At 37.8% G+C, this 18,057-nt stretch overlaps 1 protein-coding gene across 4 annotated transcripts in view; it reads right to left on the bottom strand.

The window, feature by feature from the left end:
- The window catches only part of slc6a9 (solute carrier family 6 member 9), a 58,545-nt gene that overhangs the window by 14,331 nt on the left and 26,157 nt on the right, over positions 1–18,057 (bottom strand). For all 4 annotated transcript variants that reach the window (XM_036596079.1, XM_036596081.1, XM_036596080.1 and 1 more), the window contains 2 exons: positions 2,419–2,575; positions 1,450–1,581 (listed from right to left, as the gene is read on the bottom strand). In XM_036596079.1, the coding sequence (XP_036451972.1) occupies positions 1,450–1,581; positions 2,419–2,575 (289 nt within the window). The remainder of the gene's footprint in view (positions 1–1,449; positions 1,582–2,418; positions 2,576–18,057) is intronic.

Raw genomic sequence — 18,057 nt, 5'->3', positions numbered from 1 at the left:
ATACATTTGTTCTAGACCAATAACAAAGCATTTAGGAGAACGAAAACCCATTTGGAGCTAAGTCCCTCCTATTTGGAGTTAGTCCAACCTGCAGGAATACATATTTGCATTCTTCCTGCAAACAAGTTTTAAGGTGTGCAACAGTACAGGATGTCGCATTTTGCGTATTAAAAAGCGCGACAATTTCTCTGTTCATTCAGGGCTGCAGGCACACGCACCCTCTTCTTCTGCAGCCATGCCTTTGTCATGTGTGCAGAATGTGCATTTGTATTGTCTTGCTTAAATATGCATGGGTGTGCCTGAGAAAGATGTCGACTTCAAGGCAGCATATGTTGCTCCAAAACCTCTACGTACTTTTCGGTATTAAAGGTGCCATCACAGAAGTGTTACCTTTGCCAGTCACCTTTTCCAAGGACACTGACCCAACCCCACAACCATGATAGACCTTGGCTTTTGGTTTTCTTTTCCTATTCGGTCAGCAGCACACATCATCTATTTCTTCCAAAAAAGACATGAAATACTGATTCATCTGACCACAATACACATTTCCACTGTGTGATGATCCGTCCCAGATGCCTCAGAGCCCAGAGAAGTTGACGGCGCTTTCTTTTGGCACACAAAAGTTTTAACTGCGATTTGTGGATGTAATTGTTTATTGTAGTGCTTGACAAAGGTTTGCCAAAATATTTCTGAGCCCATGTGAATATATCGTTTATAGACAAATGACTGTTCTTGTTGCAGTGCCGTCTGAGGGATCGGAGAGCACAGTTATTCAGCTTAGGCTTGTGCCCGTGCCCTTTACACACTGAAATTCCTCCAGATTCCTTAAATTAATTATGTTATTTCACTGAGGGTGAAATATCCAAATCATTTATCCTCACTTTCTTTGAGGAACATTGTTTTTCAACATTTCAGTTATTTTCTCACATTCACATTCTTTGGCAAACTGACGATCCTCTGCCCATCTTTGCTCCTAAAGGAATAGGCCTTTCCTGGATGCTGCTTTTGTATCAAATCATGATTACAATCACCTGTTGGCATCACCTGTTTCAATCATTACATCATTATTTAATTACTTTACTAGATTATTAGTCCTAAATTGCCCATATCCAAACTTTTTCGGGAATATGTTACAGGCCTGAATGGCAGGAATGGATGTATATTTACAAATTAAATGAAGTTGACCAGACAAGACATGAACTACCTTGTGTTCATACTATGTATACTAAGTACAAGTCAAAGTAAATTTTAGAAATCACTGCGTCTTTTTTACTTTTCCATAACATCCCAATTTTTTCTGATCTGGGGTTGTACCATGGTAGTTAATAACTGGGCAAGACACCAAGATCATAACCAATTGTGAATTATGGCTATGTGTCTGAAATGACAAGGTCAGATTCCATGTAAACCGATCATCCAAATGCAAAGGTACCTTACAATGTCACTTACCTTTGAACATGGGGCTGACCTTCCAGACACCCAGGCAGCCCAGAGAGGTGAACTGGCCAAAAGACAGCTCCAGAAAGAAGAGCGGGATACCACAGAACACCAGCATTATGAAGTATGGGAACATGAAGGCACCTGACAGACACATACACAACATTCAGTATTAGACACTGCATTTAGATTCATTCAAGAATGAAGCATCCCACAATTAGCTGTACTGCCCCTTTCATAAGAAAAACTTGTAATGGCAGGGTTTTTTTGGGTTCATATTTTTTTGAAAATCTGCTACAAAGGGTTGCACTTTGAATTCTTAAGGTTGAGTATATTTCAAGGATCATGCAAAGATTCCATTAAAAGTCGGTTATTTTGCTTTAGAGTGAACATCAGTCAGCCACCACCCACACTGAACTTTAATGGCCCCTTTAAACACAGATGATGGGCTGAAGTATCTGGAGCCCCATCTTGTTTGAATTCGGTCTAATTCAGGGCATGGCCTCTGATTAGCAGTGGTCCCACTGAGAGCATGAGCTCATGGGGAACTGGGGCATGGAGGCAGGCCACTGGAGCTGATAAAGACACAGTCATTGTTGCTGCTGGAAGCAGAGGAACGCCAGCACCAGGCTGCTCTATTTTAAGAGAGCTGGCCAAGGGACTGCCCTTTTATGGCAATACTAGCCATAAAGTATTCACAACAATGGTATTCAAACTATTAGATCCAACACTCCACACCAAGAAAAGAATAAAACACATAACAAATCGCCTCCCACTGAAATATACCACAGTACACACACAATATAGCCGAATATATTTTAATCAAAAGGCCAATACCTCACACTTTATTACTTTTTTTTTAACACCATTTTAAAAATCTGCCCTTTGTATTGCGTGAACATTGACAATATATACAACAAAGCTGTATTAGAAAAGCTGGTTTATAAATGAAGAAATAAAGACAGTATAGCATTTAGTGACCTCCTCCATTCCTGTAGCAGAGGTATGGGAACCTCCAGACATTGCCCAGTCCCACTGCATAGCCAACACTGGTCAGGACAAACTCAATCTGGTTCCCCCAGTTTCCTCTCCGGGAGTTCTCGTCCTTCTTCACTTGCTCCCCTGGAACAGCTCCATTCTGGATCACATAAACACACACACACACAAAAGAAGGTTAGAGACTCATCCACAGGGTCAACTCATTCTCATCTGACCAGGCCTGAAATACACTGAGGTTGTAATATGATCTGAAACTTCTTAAACCCTAAAACAAGATTTACACCCCAGACCAAAAGGGCACTGATAAACAGCATATTATAAATTCACACTGTCACACAAAACAGCAAACAAATTAAGTTTCTTTTTGACAAACGTCTCTGTTAGCATTAGTTTGATGAAAAATCTCCAGTATTTTGCCTTCACTCAAAATGCAATCAGCCAAGATGTGATTTGTGTCTAAACTTTGCATCTTTAGTTTTGGATTGGAGCTACAAGGCTAATGTAGCTTACAAGTATTGGAAGTACATGCCTAAATCATCACACACTTGCTTCGAACCACATCATGTTGTTGAGTAATTTGAAACAGACTTGTTAGTGAATGACATACTCTTATTTTTAAAAAAAATGAAAAAATTTACCTCTGTTGCAAAGCTAAAGTACCAGACTATTTCTTCAAAGTTTTGCTGGCAGAGTGCATAAAAGTTTGAAATTAACAGCAATAAAAAAATAAGTTAAAACTGGCTATGTGAAACCACCTGAAAAAGCTCTGAATTGCACGCGAGAGCTGTGAAAGCCATGTAAAAGAACTTGATGGAGCACGCCTGATGTGAACCAAAACCGCCGCTGTCTGCAAAACTACCATTTGGTCCTGTCGGCCTGATTTGAAGTTCACTTTCTCCATCTGTTCCCATCAGATGGTCATTTGTTTGACCTCCAGAGCGCTCTCAGGAATGGCTCAGGGAGTGTTTGTTGACCCCACCAGCGGGAGCGGAACTCACAGCAGCTTTTATGGGGTCCCATCCAAATTTTAAGCAGTACACATTTAGGAGAGAAAGAAAACTGGTCAGATTAAGTCTGCACATCAGATTAAACCATTCAGATAAAATCATTAAAATCTTGCCTAAGACGAATCAATCCCCAGGACAGTACTCAGACTTATGCAAAATGAGTTTATTGATTGCAAAGTGGAAGTGTAAGAGAGAACCATGAAAGACCTGGAAGCGAAAGCATATGAACCAGGGCTACACAAACCGTTATCTGTTAATGATATTTTATTATATTTGTATACATTATATCATAATTATAATTATTATATTACTAGAATTATTATATTATTATATTTCAACTACAGCTTGCATTAATGCTTATCCCCATTACAGTGTATATTATGGACAAATTCCCATTTAAATGTACATGTGTGAAAGGGATTTGAATTAAGAATCAAGAAAACCATTGCGTAGCATTGGCTCTTCCAATCAACTGCATCACTTTCTATCAATTGGAATCAGAACTGGAGTTGACTCTAGGATTTCTGGAACTGAACAGCCCTAGACAGCAACATGTAATTGAGACCTTTAAATATTTTTTACTGTGTGCTGTAAAAATCTTGACCAATTTTGATAAATCACTGTATTAATGTAATCCAACAAAAGTAAATCCTTTTGGTCAAAATAATGCGGAATGATTTTTAACCATTTCACGTTGCATTGATTCACTAATATATTTTTAATTGAAAGCAAGGCAAACCACAATCTAGCAATGTAATTGCAATACTAGTATTCTGTCCATTTCATGCTGCCCTAATGTAAACCATAACTTTTGAGGTGTTATATATTTCCTTTGTGTAGATTTGTGGAGAGGATGGGGCAGCCTGATGTGCCCCTTGCACATGGCCTTCCAAGTGGGGCAACACACACACACACACCATCTGAGTCTCAGCTCCATGGGCCATAGCTCCCAGCGGAGTGGCACAGACACACACAAACAGTCTGTAAAACCCTCGTGGGCATCAGCAAAATGAGCAAAAAGCAGACACTCACTCACATCTCCTGTTTCTGCTCTCTCATTTGCCTTTTGGAATGCGCCAAATATTCCTTTTCAAAACAAACACTTATCTTCTGGATCGATCATTTGCACATTTTAAAAACAACCCAATAATCTCAGCGATAGACTAAGAGACACAACATCAACAATGTTCAATAACAATCCTCCTTTAGTGGAAGAGCAGCAGGTTCAGTGCTGTTTGGTTCTCATAGAGAGTAACGTAAAGCTGTGGAGTGCGCGTAAACTTTGCAAAAGGCTGGACACCTGTGCTCAGTGGTGCTGACGGGTGTGTGTGTGAGAGAGAAAGAGAGACAGAGAGGTTGTAGGAGTCTGGAGGGGAGCACACTTGCACTGTTGAAAGGGTCTGGTTGGAGAGAAGAACAGGAAAAAGCTAAAGCAACGTCAGGCCTGCTTCACTCCTTCAAGCTGTACCACCTGAGATGGAAACCTTCACTCACCCACACACACATAAAGCAGGACTCATTTCACTGATATTTGCTTAGCAGGGCAATTGTTTGCTGTGTTCTAAGCCATTTCACTCATTTTCCATCAACAAGCCAGTGAACAAATCTCTAGAAAAGTCAAAAGGGAGTCAAAAAGTACTTTATGATCATCATCATCCCATCCATGTGTGTCCATACAGTGGAACAACAAAACATTGTTTCCAGTCCTATGTTTACAGGACCACAATGTACAAAGATTACAAACAGGACAATTAAACCATACAGTGCAGTATAGCACAAAGCACTAAACTGCAAAAAAAAAATTCAAAGCCCAGCAGTACAAAAATGTAAATAAGAGCATTGGGGAGAGATAGTAAAACATAAGAAATGTCTAAGAGCAGCTGCACAAAGCACGCTCATTACAACATAATTGTACGCAAGCAGATGAAAAGATCTGAAGATCCCACAAGGCCCTGATGCAGAGTAGCATATAAATCATAAATCAAGGAGATTTGAGTATTGAGTATAACTACATCATGGTAATTTTTATGCTAACTTGATTAAAAAAAAAATCAATTTAGCAATTTTTTTTTTATTAACTGCAAAGCTTAAGGAAAAAAACTGCATTTCACTGATGAAACAATTAGGTGTCTGGCTAAATAGCCATTGTGCCCTTCAACTATTTTGGAATAACAGATCTTTGTTGTCTCTTTAAGGCTGAGTTATTTCTGCTGTTTATCTCTTTTCCGCTAATAACATGATTTCTGAATGCTGTTGTTGCGTTTATTTGATATGTAAAGAACAATATCCAACAAAGCCAAAAAATCATAGTCTGTAATGCAAACTAAGTAAAAATCTAACATTCTGAATGAGAAAACAAAATAGTCACACTCAGCCATACTTTACCACTACTCTAAATAAGCTAACCAAGAAGGGAAGCCCTGTGCATATTTTTAGTGAAAGAAAACACAGTAGCACACAGAAAGCTCTGTAAGCTAATGAGAGCTAACATTCAAGGTAGGTCGTAGGTATAGCTAGGTACAGCCATCCACTTGCCTAAGTAGGACTTATAAATACTCCTTCCACCCCTGCTGACCCACTGGGTATAATACTACAGTTAACTACAGGAATTTGGTGATGGCCCCTTAAATTCATTAACTGCACAGATGTAAAACATAGTAAAACGTAACAGAATTGCAGAATCTGTGCTTTCTGTGCGCTACCATGTTTCTATAAAAGATTCCTTTATTGTTGAAAAATATTGTTTTGAACTAGTGTACAATCTTGTTAGGAGTGCAGTTCAGATTGGGAAGCACTATTTATTGACTAGTTTAATTAAAGAAAAATGCAGCTCATGTGTACCCTGTTTATGTTTTCCTGTTCAAGTGTTTCAAGTTTTACAGATTTTGTGACTCAAACAAAACAAAAATTTATGTTTTTTTAGATTTAGTAGATCACACTCTGTATATGTCAATTAAACAACAAGCATTAAGAAAACACACGACTACCGTAGAGGAGCAGACTAAACAGCAGAAGTGGCCACATTTTTGCACTGGCCATAAAGGGTTAAACATCAAGGTCTTCAACCCAGTCCTTGAGGACCCTCTGGCCAGTCTGTGTTTTCACTCTCATCCAGTGTCAAACACACCTGAGCCAGACTACCGAGGGCTGTGAAGGCTTGATAAAGTGGCTCAGGTGTGTTAGCAGCTGGAACATTTCGTAAATGTGCTCTAGCTGGGGGTCCTTGAGGACTACAATGAAAACCTTTATCTTACTCTTACTTTTTTTGTTGTTGCTTTTTTTGGAAAAGAAATTTTGTTTCTGAGACATACCCAAACTGTTGAATATCTATTTCTATTTCTTTTACATAATTAGTATTTTAACTGTAACAAGTCACCTTTAAAGTGTTGTTGAATACAAATAGCTGAAATAAATGTGACTCTTGAGTAATTCACAAGATTTATTTCACTTACATTTGCCTTAATTTTTGTTAACGCGGTGCTGATCTCCTGCCCAGGTGTTTTACAAAGACAGAGCAACACTGAGAGACTGAGAGAGCAAGAAAGAGAGAGAATGAGAACCAAAGACACAGAAAGAGCCCAGCTGGGCTGATTTGCCCTTTTATGTAAGTCCACACAAAAAACTCACACAAACACAAACACACACAAACAAACAGGGTCTCAGCAGGACCCACTTTAAACGATTGGCCCTTGCTCCATGTTCCCAGTGCTGCAAGCACAGCATGTGTATGTGTATAAGAGATTTGTGGAACTCCTGGAGGCCTTAGCCTTCTAGAAGAAAAACAAAAAATTGCCTCGGCACAGACAGAAAAAGATGTACAATTTTGCAGAAACAGGATAGATGAACTCAGAGTTGGGCTTTTCGATATGGACAAAATACCATTATACCAAAATACCATTATTGCAACAAAATATCATTACTGCTATGTATTATTGCTTTATATTGCAGTTGTAATATTCCATGCAATATTTTAAACACACCACTGAACCCTTGATCTGACTTGATGTGATATGGTCACATGGAGTGGTCTGTACTACTCCTGCCAAAATTATCTCTCTTCGTTGGATCACAGAAAAAGGCTTGATTTATCAAAAAAAGGATATTGCACCACATGGAAATACTCTTAATACAAATTGGGTCTTAGATCTTCTTTTGACAGTTTGGTGGTGGTGGGTAATGCAGAGAAGATGATCCTTGGCTATGCTTCAACTAGGTCATTCTCAGTATGGGTCACTGGCACTACCCATGTAATTATAGCCTTCCTTTCACAGTTCACATGTTTGGTACTCTTATACGGCACTTGTACACTGAGGGCATTAGTAACAGATCTATGAAACTCAATCTTTGATGACAAACACAGCCCAGGTCTGTCCGTCTACCATGTGTATATATATATATATGTTACGTATACATTGTGTGGGTAAATAAATAAAGAAATAAGTAAATAAATACATAAATATTATATAAAATTATATATTTACATGGCTGTAAAGCAACATTCAAATATTGCAATTAATAAATTGCCAAAACATACAGACACTGTACATGGATACAGTATGACATGCTGTTGTCTATGAAAATGGACAAAAGCAACAGCAGCTATGTCCATTTTTAAATCAACAACCTCAAGTCTAAAGATGAGTTTGGGGTATGTGTGTGATGTAGACATGTAGTTTGGGCAACTAGTAAAGTACATGCTTCTATTACTTACCTGCATTAGCCTCGTGGCAAACATTATTTAGTCAACTACATTTGGGATACTGAAATTCAAATTTTTCTTCATACTGCTTTAAAAAGTGTACTGTTACCTTCATGCTATCTAAGGACTGAGTTCTAGCGATATACTGAAATAGATTCTGGGAAATCCTCTTTCTTTTTATGTAGTGATGGGTATGTTTACAAGTCTTATTTGCAGCATAGCTGTGTTAAAGTGCTTCCCCTAGCAGGTGTGAGTGCCTGTCACATTACAGAGAGATGAGAGGGCAACACGACTCTCACACACAGCAAATGTAAACTACAGTATGACAGATCTCTACTCAGCATGTGTGACAATGTTTCCAGAGAGAGTGAAGGAAAGAAAAAAAGAAAGAAAGAAATAAAGAGCAAAATATGTCAGACGAAACAGAAAGAAAGAAAAAGAAACAGAAAGAAAGTGGAAAAGATGAAAAACATGCAGTTGGAAAGAGGCAGAATGTAAGAAACACAAAAAACAGAGAAAGACAGAAAGAAAGAAAGAAAGAGATGTTCTGTATTCTGAGCTTGCATGCACCATCACAATCCATTATATCCTGCGCTCCAGTGGAGAGCATAACCAAAAATCATCCTTTGTCTCTCTGAGCTTCTGTACCTCCTTCACAGGCTTTTAAAGCCATGAAGGCATAACATGCCAATTAAAGGACATTTTGAATGTCAGTTTCCCAGCATGTCTTGCTGTTACATTGTGTTTTCCCTGCAAGAAGGTGAGCTTTATACTCAAACACATACAAGCCAACTTTTCACACTTCAGCACATGTGCCAGTTCACCTGGTTTATACGCTTGACGCAGTACAGCAAATGGAATGAAAGGTTAATTAAACAGGCCTGAAGCTAAGAGCCATATGGGGAAGCAGCATTATGTTCACTACACTGCTACCCCCATTTTTCATATCTTCGCATGTCTGCTTTCTTTTCCTTCTGATCACAATCCATCATAGTTTAAACAAGTGCAACTTCAAAGCTTGTACTTTTTGAGCAAGCAGCACTAGTGCTATAAAAGTTGCATGTGCAGCACAATGTCGCAAAAAAGTGCTTCTAAAAAATATTCATCTCAATATTTTATTTCAATATCTCATTTAACAATAAGAAATAATCTATGATAATTTATGATAATTCTGATTCCCCAACAGGGGGCACTAAGCAGGGTTTTTCTGCATCACTGAGTGTGAGGAAACCCACAATAGCAATAATGCGCAGATGGTTGGAGTCACAGAATAGTTTACTACTTATGGGTAAGGTTTAGTGTTTCTTAATTTATGATTTTTTATTTAATCAGTTAATTCTAAAGAAACAGGTTAAAGACAGCAAAGACAAAAGGTAAAACAATGGATGCATGAGCTTCTAAAACCAAAGATACTATACTACCACCTCAAACTAAAAAACTTTGGGCATTTTGTACTTTGAAGCCCTTTGTTTACAAACATTCAGATTTGCTCTACAGAGTTTGGATTACCTGATGGACTACAACTACCATACACACTGTGACTTTTCATGCACCATAGTCTGCACAACTACGCATTACAGGATGGCTTGGGCAGTGAGGAAATGTTGTTCGATACTGCACATGCCATTTATTTAGAATAGCTCATGAGCAATAGATCAACTTTCATGAACAATTGTCAAATTATTTGAATGGAGTTGTATGCACGTGCACACATGCCTAGCACACATGTGAAAGTGTGATGTTTTCTGTATTCACGCTGGATTCCTTTTTCCAAGAATGTGCAACAATATTATCACTTTGCAAACCCCAGAATATCCATCAAGAAAGAGACCAGGCCTTAAATTAATGACCACCTAGTTTCTAAAGTTGTGTCAAAGAGATCTAAGCAAAAGACCACTTTAAAGATAGCACACATTCCTAACATTCCGCCCGAACATTGCACAAGTTAAGACTTCTCATTATTTAGGACCTCATACAGAAAGCACTGACAAACAGCTTCAGATGGACAGAGAAAGGAAGAACAGCATATCAGAATATGTAACTAATGAAATACAACTGATTTAAATTCATAATTTAATATTTTAAGCTTTATAGCTTTAGGAAGATACATTAACAAGATAAATCTTGAGAGACAGCAAGAAGGTGTAAGAGAGAGAGAGAGAGAGAGAGAGAGAGAGAGAGAGAGAGAGAGAGATGGGAAACATTTTCAAGCACCACTTTTGGAAACGGCTGAAGACATCTGTTCAAACACCACAGTTATGAAAGGTTCACTGTCACTGGAGGGCTGACCTCCCAGGCCTCCTGACTTCACCTGACCTCGGAGGTCACATTTTGAACACCATGTCATCCATCTTGCTCTCCACAGGGAGGAATTCCTTCAGCCCAGGAGAGGAAAAGTGTCCCTGTGCAGCTTCTGAGGGACACTGACTGTAGCTCTGTGACTGGGGTTTAGCAACAACATCTACTCTAATGAGATGACTGAGTGAGTAAGATGCTCATTAACAGTTAACCCTTAGAAGTCTATAAGTCTCATAGGATTACATAATTATTTGTTATAATGTAATTAAAGAATTCCGTAATAAATTAGTAGACATGCCTACTTTTAGAGGGTTTTGCTTATTTTTAGCCAACTATTTTAATCACTTCAGAATAAAGGTGAATACATCAAACTATATAACTAAGAAGTGATGCAGTGACCATTAAAAAAAAGGATTTCAGGCTTTAGATTCTTTAAAAGTAACTTATTTTTTCCAGGTATCAACTTTACACACTTTGAGCAGCGTCATGCTTTTCTAAAAGACTGAAGAGGTTACACATATGCTACGACCATGTCAGCTGGTGACACTTTTTGGGGGACAAAAATAAACTAAATTTAAAATGTTCATTTTGGAAATATATTATATAGGCACGACTTATGGCAGAATATTCTGGACTTTTTTCAAATGTAAGTAATGACTGAGTATAATGGCAGTTGCATTTTTTTGCTGTCAATGAGACACTCCTGTCAATCAAACGCTGTGGGTGGGATGTCGGAAGGGACTTTTCAAGTACTGGGCATGTTTTAAGAGGAAGCTAAAAAAAAGTTTATACTTTCGGCGGTAGTAGAGCATTAGCAACCACTGCTAGTAACATTTCAATACTCTCCAACCAGGACAGGTAATTTAATTAGCATATTTAAATTTGCATTTGAATTTGAAAAAGTCCAACATATTCTGCCATATGTCAAGCGATCAGTTGTTTCTATAAAATTTCTCAAGCATTTAATGATAAGCCTTTAAATTAGATCACAGAAAACATACATTTAATCAGGTGTTCCTAACCTTTCGACTAGTAGTGTCCATTCAATGTCCATGCTATACTGACAGGTTTGAGCGTTTATTGCATTAATTTAGTTTTAATATCAAACAGGCTAAAACATAAAAGATGCTTTTTATCACACTCAAATCATAATAACATACTTCCTATGTATAAACACAAAATATAGTATCGATTGAAAATTAATAGAATTTCTCCACTTGTTTCTATGAGTTACAAGTGAGAGATGTAAAACAAGGCATTTTACGTCATATATGCCACAGGGGTTCTAGGAGGGCTAAGATGATTTTAATGTTTCGAGAAAGCAGAGTTGTAAGGAAAACTTTATGATCACTGAGCAAAAAGAACGCTTTGACTACAAAGGAGTGATTCAGTTTCATTTAATTCCATTTTTCTCCTTTTATTGCTTTCCAAAGCACTTTTGTCAGTGACAGACCTCATCACGAAGGGCTTTACTCAAAAAAGCCACAAACTGATCAGCACACCATAGGTTATAGGGGAGGTTAATTAGAGAGTAAAACAAATAAACAAACAAACCATCAAACAAAAACATTGAGGGTAATGACACTCCAACAACGAGAAAGCAGGATATCCAATGGGATTCAAGAAATGTGACAATATGTTACACTTCAGGTCATTTATTTAAGTACAAGCAAAAAAATCCGACAAACAAACTCATTTACCAGATTTTGATGCCGGGTTATGACGAAGTAGCATATCTAACATTTAAAAAATGTAGCAATAGGTAAATGTCACCACCTCTGCATTAGGCAATCTTTGCCAGATGGTCATCAGTCGTAAGCACTTCACCTTCCTCTAAACAAGAATTGCTTCATTCCTCTCAGCTTGAATCAGATAAACCAGCATAAATAATTAACTTAAAAAGGTTTATTAAGCTCATTATGTGAGGTGAAAATAATTCTGTCAAAGACATCAAGCCATGGCTTCTCATTCTGGAGGCAGCATTCCTGTGCCCTCATTAGTCTGTCTGCTGAAAACAAACTCTATGCACTTGATGAATGCAATGGTAACCAGGTTGGGGAGGGCCTGATCAAAAGAAGCTGGCTTGGTGAGGAATCAGCTTTGGATGGGTTCATCAAAAGGTTGTGTCAATAAAAAAACTTCCTCTAACAGACATTCAGGGTGTAGATACATCAGCGTTTAAGCAGCTTTGTTCTTTTTATTCTGGTTAAACTATTACATCAAGTAAATTCCAAGTGTAAGTATAAATTTGCTTTCGTGGAAAATACTGGTGTAAAATAAATGGGTGGTGTAGACATACAAAATAAATTAAGGGCTGGGGGTTGGGATGATTATCACAAAGGTACACAGCCTTTATTATTGAAGACATACATTTGAGAGTGAATTTTTCTAAAAATGTCCTTTACCAATAATATTGTGTTTTCAATCTGAACTGTAAAAGAGTGGCTTCATGAATTTTTGCACATTGAGATGTAGAAAAAAACATAGTCTCTAACATCAGCACTCAGCAAGCCTAAGAGCCATCTTCACTATCTGTTACTGCTAACATTATTACACGATTACTGTCTATTTATGCTAGAAAATGTCCAAATTCGGAGTGCTGATTTCTCAGGAATGGTCTGCCACTTAAAGCAAACCACTTATGTACCTTTTATAAATGCATTGCTGCATTATTTCAGCTTATAAGGTAGATACGCTGCTTCATTCAGAACAACATTTTAAAACAACTGTTGGATTTGCAAATATTCCCAACAAAATCTGAATTAATGCCAAACACTGATTTACAAGCCTTTTACTATGTATCAATATAGTAACTCCAATTGTATATGTATTTTTCCACCCAGTTTTATGTTTGAATTGTGGTATGTAGGCCTTAGCCTCCCAAAATAGGCTTCCCCCACACTTGAGAGACCAAATTTGCACTCCTGGTTAAAAAGTAACTGTAAATGGAATTTAGCTGAAAATTTGGGGCTACTTATTCACACAACTAACAACTCTGAAACACCTGTAGCTATTGCCCAATAATAGCTATTCATGCACACAGAGCTGTGAAATAAGTGTATTTGCTGCTTTGGGGACAAGATGATACTGAGTTCATTCAGTGTGGCTGAAGAGCTCTCTGCCTTTTCAGTTCAGGTTTCAGAATGCTTAAGGACACTGAAAAAGCCCCATTAACATGTTCTATACAGCATCGGTCACTCCTTCTTATCTTCCATGGTTCAACCCAGCCACTTAGCACTTACAAAAGCAGGAGCTTGGACTTACATATGCATTTGTGTGTGAACAGTGAGATGCACAGTGGTCGTTGGATCAGTGAATTTCACCACAGGAACCTGACTGACTGGCTGACGTACTTCTATGTCACATAGCCTTTCCAGCACAGGGCAGTGGGTGGGGGCCTAGTTCCAGTGAGTACATACGCTGATACACTGGATGTACACATATACATATACATACCTACTATCTATGTTTTGTTTGTTGTTTTTGTTTTTTGCTTTTTTAGTAGAAGAAGCACATGATGAGTGTCACATCACTGTCATTTTGCTGGTCAAAAACATTTACACTACTTTTCACATTTCAGTATCAACAAACAGAATATATGCAAACTGGAAAAGGTTTTGTAGATTTTTTACAAAAATATTACTGGTAATTGTTGTTTCCATCAAATACATGAAACATTTGAATATGTAAAAAGTATTTTTTTTTTGGAGGGAAATCTGACTTTTCTCATCCCCTGTATAATGGTACGCATCCATGTTGTAGCAGGACTACCCTGCTCATAAGTGTGAACTCACCATAGATCTAATTACTCTCAGTTCCCCCTACTTGACCGCTGTAGAAAACAAAATATAAAAACTGATCTTAGGTGAATTTTTTTTCATGGAGAGGTTTATATACAATCTCTGGCTTTACTTTACTATTAATAATCAATGCCAGAAAGCAGTTTACATGCAGCAAGTTTCAGCTGCCAGAGATTCTTTCAAATTATGCAAACCTTTACCCTTCAAGACAGCTGGGTTTGCAACAAAAAAAGAAAAATAGGCAGTTTAGTTTCTCCCAGTCATATTCAGCATAACAACATAAATTCAAAGGGAATATATTTCACTGAAGAACTGTCAGTGTAGCAATGCTGATTGTATTTTTGCACTCTTTAACTACAGTATCGCACATGAAAAACAGTTAACATTAAAGTTAGGGTTGGAACAGCATGGGTGCAGCCAAAGGCTGTCAGAACCCAAGTTCTGCACAGGCATGTACATACAGAAGACCCCTAGCACTGATGTGCACAGACAGCCAGGTCTAGCGCTGCCTGAGCTTAACTAGATCATTCAATTAGTGCTCTGTGAGCATAGCCGTTAAATGATGCGGGAGACTAGCCTGCGGAGCTCAGAGCCAACGCAAGCTGTTCACCTGCCCTGTGTGCGTGCGCACACACACACACACACACACACACACACACACACACACACACACACATACACACACTAAAAATAGTCTGTATAAGCAGACACACAAATTCTCACACACACACAAAACTCTACCACAATTAAATCTTCATCATCCATTAACATTAGGCTTAATAACATCATGCAATAACATCAAGATTAAAAAATTTTGAACCATGAATCCATCTATGATACAAATTATGCATACAGTACTGTGACTTCTCTTTATTTATACATAATTTCTACTCAAAACTCCATTTAATACAAGTAATTAATTCTTTGGCATCAGGAAAAAAAACAAACATTTAACAGAAGATTACATAGAAGTATCAACAACTCATATAATATCAAATGTTTCCTCCCTTTTGTCCACCTTTGCCTTTATTACAGCCTCTGATCTTTTCAGGCTTTCAGTTTTTAAAGAATTCTGCAGAGATACCCCCGCCCACACAATCAAAGTTCAGTCTTAGAAGTTGGTTTCATTTTCTGCTTCTCACAATACAAGTAATACCAAACACATTCAGTGATGTTGAACATCAGCAGCTTCTTTGTTTGATTAGATTTTTCTCAATTTTTGTCCATTTCTTTTTCTCAGTAATGGCTTCTTGACAGCTACACATCCTTTCAGGCCCTATAGCACTGAGATTCTCACAGTGGAATGATGACCAGATACACCTGTGGATTATTTTTAGATCTGAAGTAAGAGTGGAGCTTGATTTTCTCATTTCTCTCAAAGATCTGTATTGTTGATCTGATAATAAGAGTTTCTGTGTCTGAGTCCTGTGCAGTTGTTAGGTGTCAATTTTCTTAATAACTTTTAATATATATATATATATATATATATATATATATATATATATATATGTGTGTGTGTTTACTTCAATTTTAGTAAACCAGAAATATCTCCTGAAAAATGAAGTAATGTCTTTTTTGACTGTAAATAAAATTGTACTCTCTGACCTTTGCACAGTAGTATATCAAGTAAGATGGAAACCCTTTGAAAGGTTTAATGCAGTAAAGACATATTCTTCATAGGCCAATAGTGAACACATTTTCAGAATCAGTTTTATACAAGCATTCTTGTAAAGAAGGCCAATTACACCTTCTTTAAGGGTCTTCTAAGGACATTTAAGGGTTATATATTAAAGCCAATACTGCCACAGTGGCATCTTCAGACAGTTAAGTGGCTGACGTTCAGCTAACTGCAGTAATCCACATGTGACAGAAGGCCAAATAGAACAACCTGCAAACTTGAAGTATAAAACTGAACATTATTGAAGGATTCTGAAATAAATTTTTGAGGGCCAATAAATCTCTGTTTTTAAACAAAAACATAACAACAGTCCAAAACTACTTAATATTCTTTAGTATCTTTAACCCTCAAACAGCCAGAACATTCACCATGTTCTCACAATTCAGTGAACAGTTACAGCAGTGGTAGCCTTATTGTTATCCACTGGTCTCAGTGTGCCATCACACTATCCTGAGTCTTCATACAAATTACTGAGTGTATAACAAACCAACAATAAAGACTTCTAAGGGTTAATGAAGAAGTCTTTAGCATAAAACTTTTATCCAAAGTTCTATACCTTCTATTTGTAAAAAGCTAACAAACCGATGAGGCACTTTGACCTATACACTTTACAACCGTGTCTTTCAACATAAACCACTAATTCTGGATGGAATGTCTGGTTGAGAAACTCTGTCCAGACCACAGTAAGTCAATAATGCCATACCTACTGATGCAGGCTATTTGTTTAGAGCCTTAAAATTTAAACTAATCTCTAAGAATGTAACTAGTCCTGTTCTAGCACCTACAGTTGGAAAAGATGTCAAAATAGCTTGTATGAGAACTATGTTTACTCACTGAACATTTTTCTTGATAGCACAAAACTGGAATCAGTTAAATGATGTAAAAAAGCTTACCAAAAACTTTCTCAGTGGACTGAGCCATCAAAGACAAAAATGCAGATGTCTCAGCATAACTCAGCATAACCACCACTGGCCTCAACTCGGCAGACAGGGGTTCAATTCCCAGCCCAGGCAAGCAAACCACACTAAACCACACTAATGCTATGCTCACCTACCTCGGCAACGTGATTAAATCACTGGATATGAGCGTCTGCCACATGCCATAAATGGGAAATGGTACAACCAAAGCCGTATTTGATTTGCTCACACCAAACATAGCTCTGCAAAGTCACACTGTCCTCTAGGAGTTTATGCTGATATGCAGTATTAAGCGTATTTTGCTCATGCACAGAACATACATTAAGTAAGTGACATAAAAAGAGCGAGATTAGTGAGATTAGAGGTAAAAGAGTAAGTGGGAATGGAAGACAGTTCTAAAGTTGACCCAAACAGAGACAGGGCAGCTAATGCTAAAGGCTGGAACAGCTGTTCTGGGATATGACCGTCTCTGGCCCGTAGGCCACTGACTGAAACACACATGGAGCAATCCAGAGTATGACTTTCAAACAGGAGAAACAATCTGAACAGAGTGGAATCTAAAGGTCAAGTCATTTTAGCCACAAAATTGTGTTTTGATACAGAAAAGGCCACAAAGGATGACCTGAAGATTGTGAGTAAGAAACTGAGCAAGAGAGCATGAGAGAGAGAAAGAGAGAGAGAGATAGAGTGAGAGTGAGAGAGAGTGCAATAGAGAGAGAGCACATGTATGCATGTGCAGACACACACTAGGTCTACTAGCAGCTGTATACCCAGAAGGACAGTGAGGGTGAGACAAGAAGGCAAACTGCCTCTAAGCACCCATATGTCTCTCTCCCTTCCTCCTTCTCTCTGTCTGATGTAATGTGCTTCTGGGGTGTGTGTGTGTGTGTGTGTGCGTGTGTGTGTGTGTGTGTGTGTGTTTGTGTGTACTGAAAACCTAATGCATTAAACAAGCGGATAACCAAATACAAACATACTGTCATACTGTACAAGTGGACCACAGAAATAAATATACATATGCTATATATACAAATAAAATTGTCTGCCCAAAAATGTGCAGGAAAAATTATATTACGTTACCTCAATTATATTACTGGCACTCTATCACATAAGCCTATAAATTTGAGCCTTCATTTTTAAAGCAATTTCTTCTCAAAAATCTTTCCCAAAAGTGTCGACATTTTAAAATCAACTAAGTAAATGTTACTCAACTATCTATGTC

This window comes from Colossoma macropomum, unplaced genomic scaffold (genome assembly GCF_904425465.1).
Source record: "Colossoma macropomum unplaced genomic scaffold, Colossoma_macropomum, whole genome shotgun sequence".
In the NCBI taxonomy this organism is placed as follows: Eukaryota; Metazoa; Chordata; class Actinopteri; order Characiformes; family Serrasalmidae; genus Colossoma; species Colossoma macropomum.
This window is presented reverse-complemented; position numbering and strand designations above follow the sequence as displayed.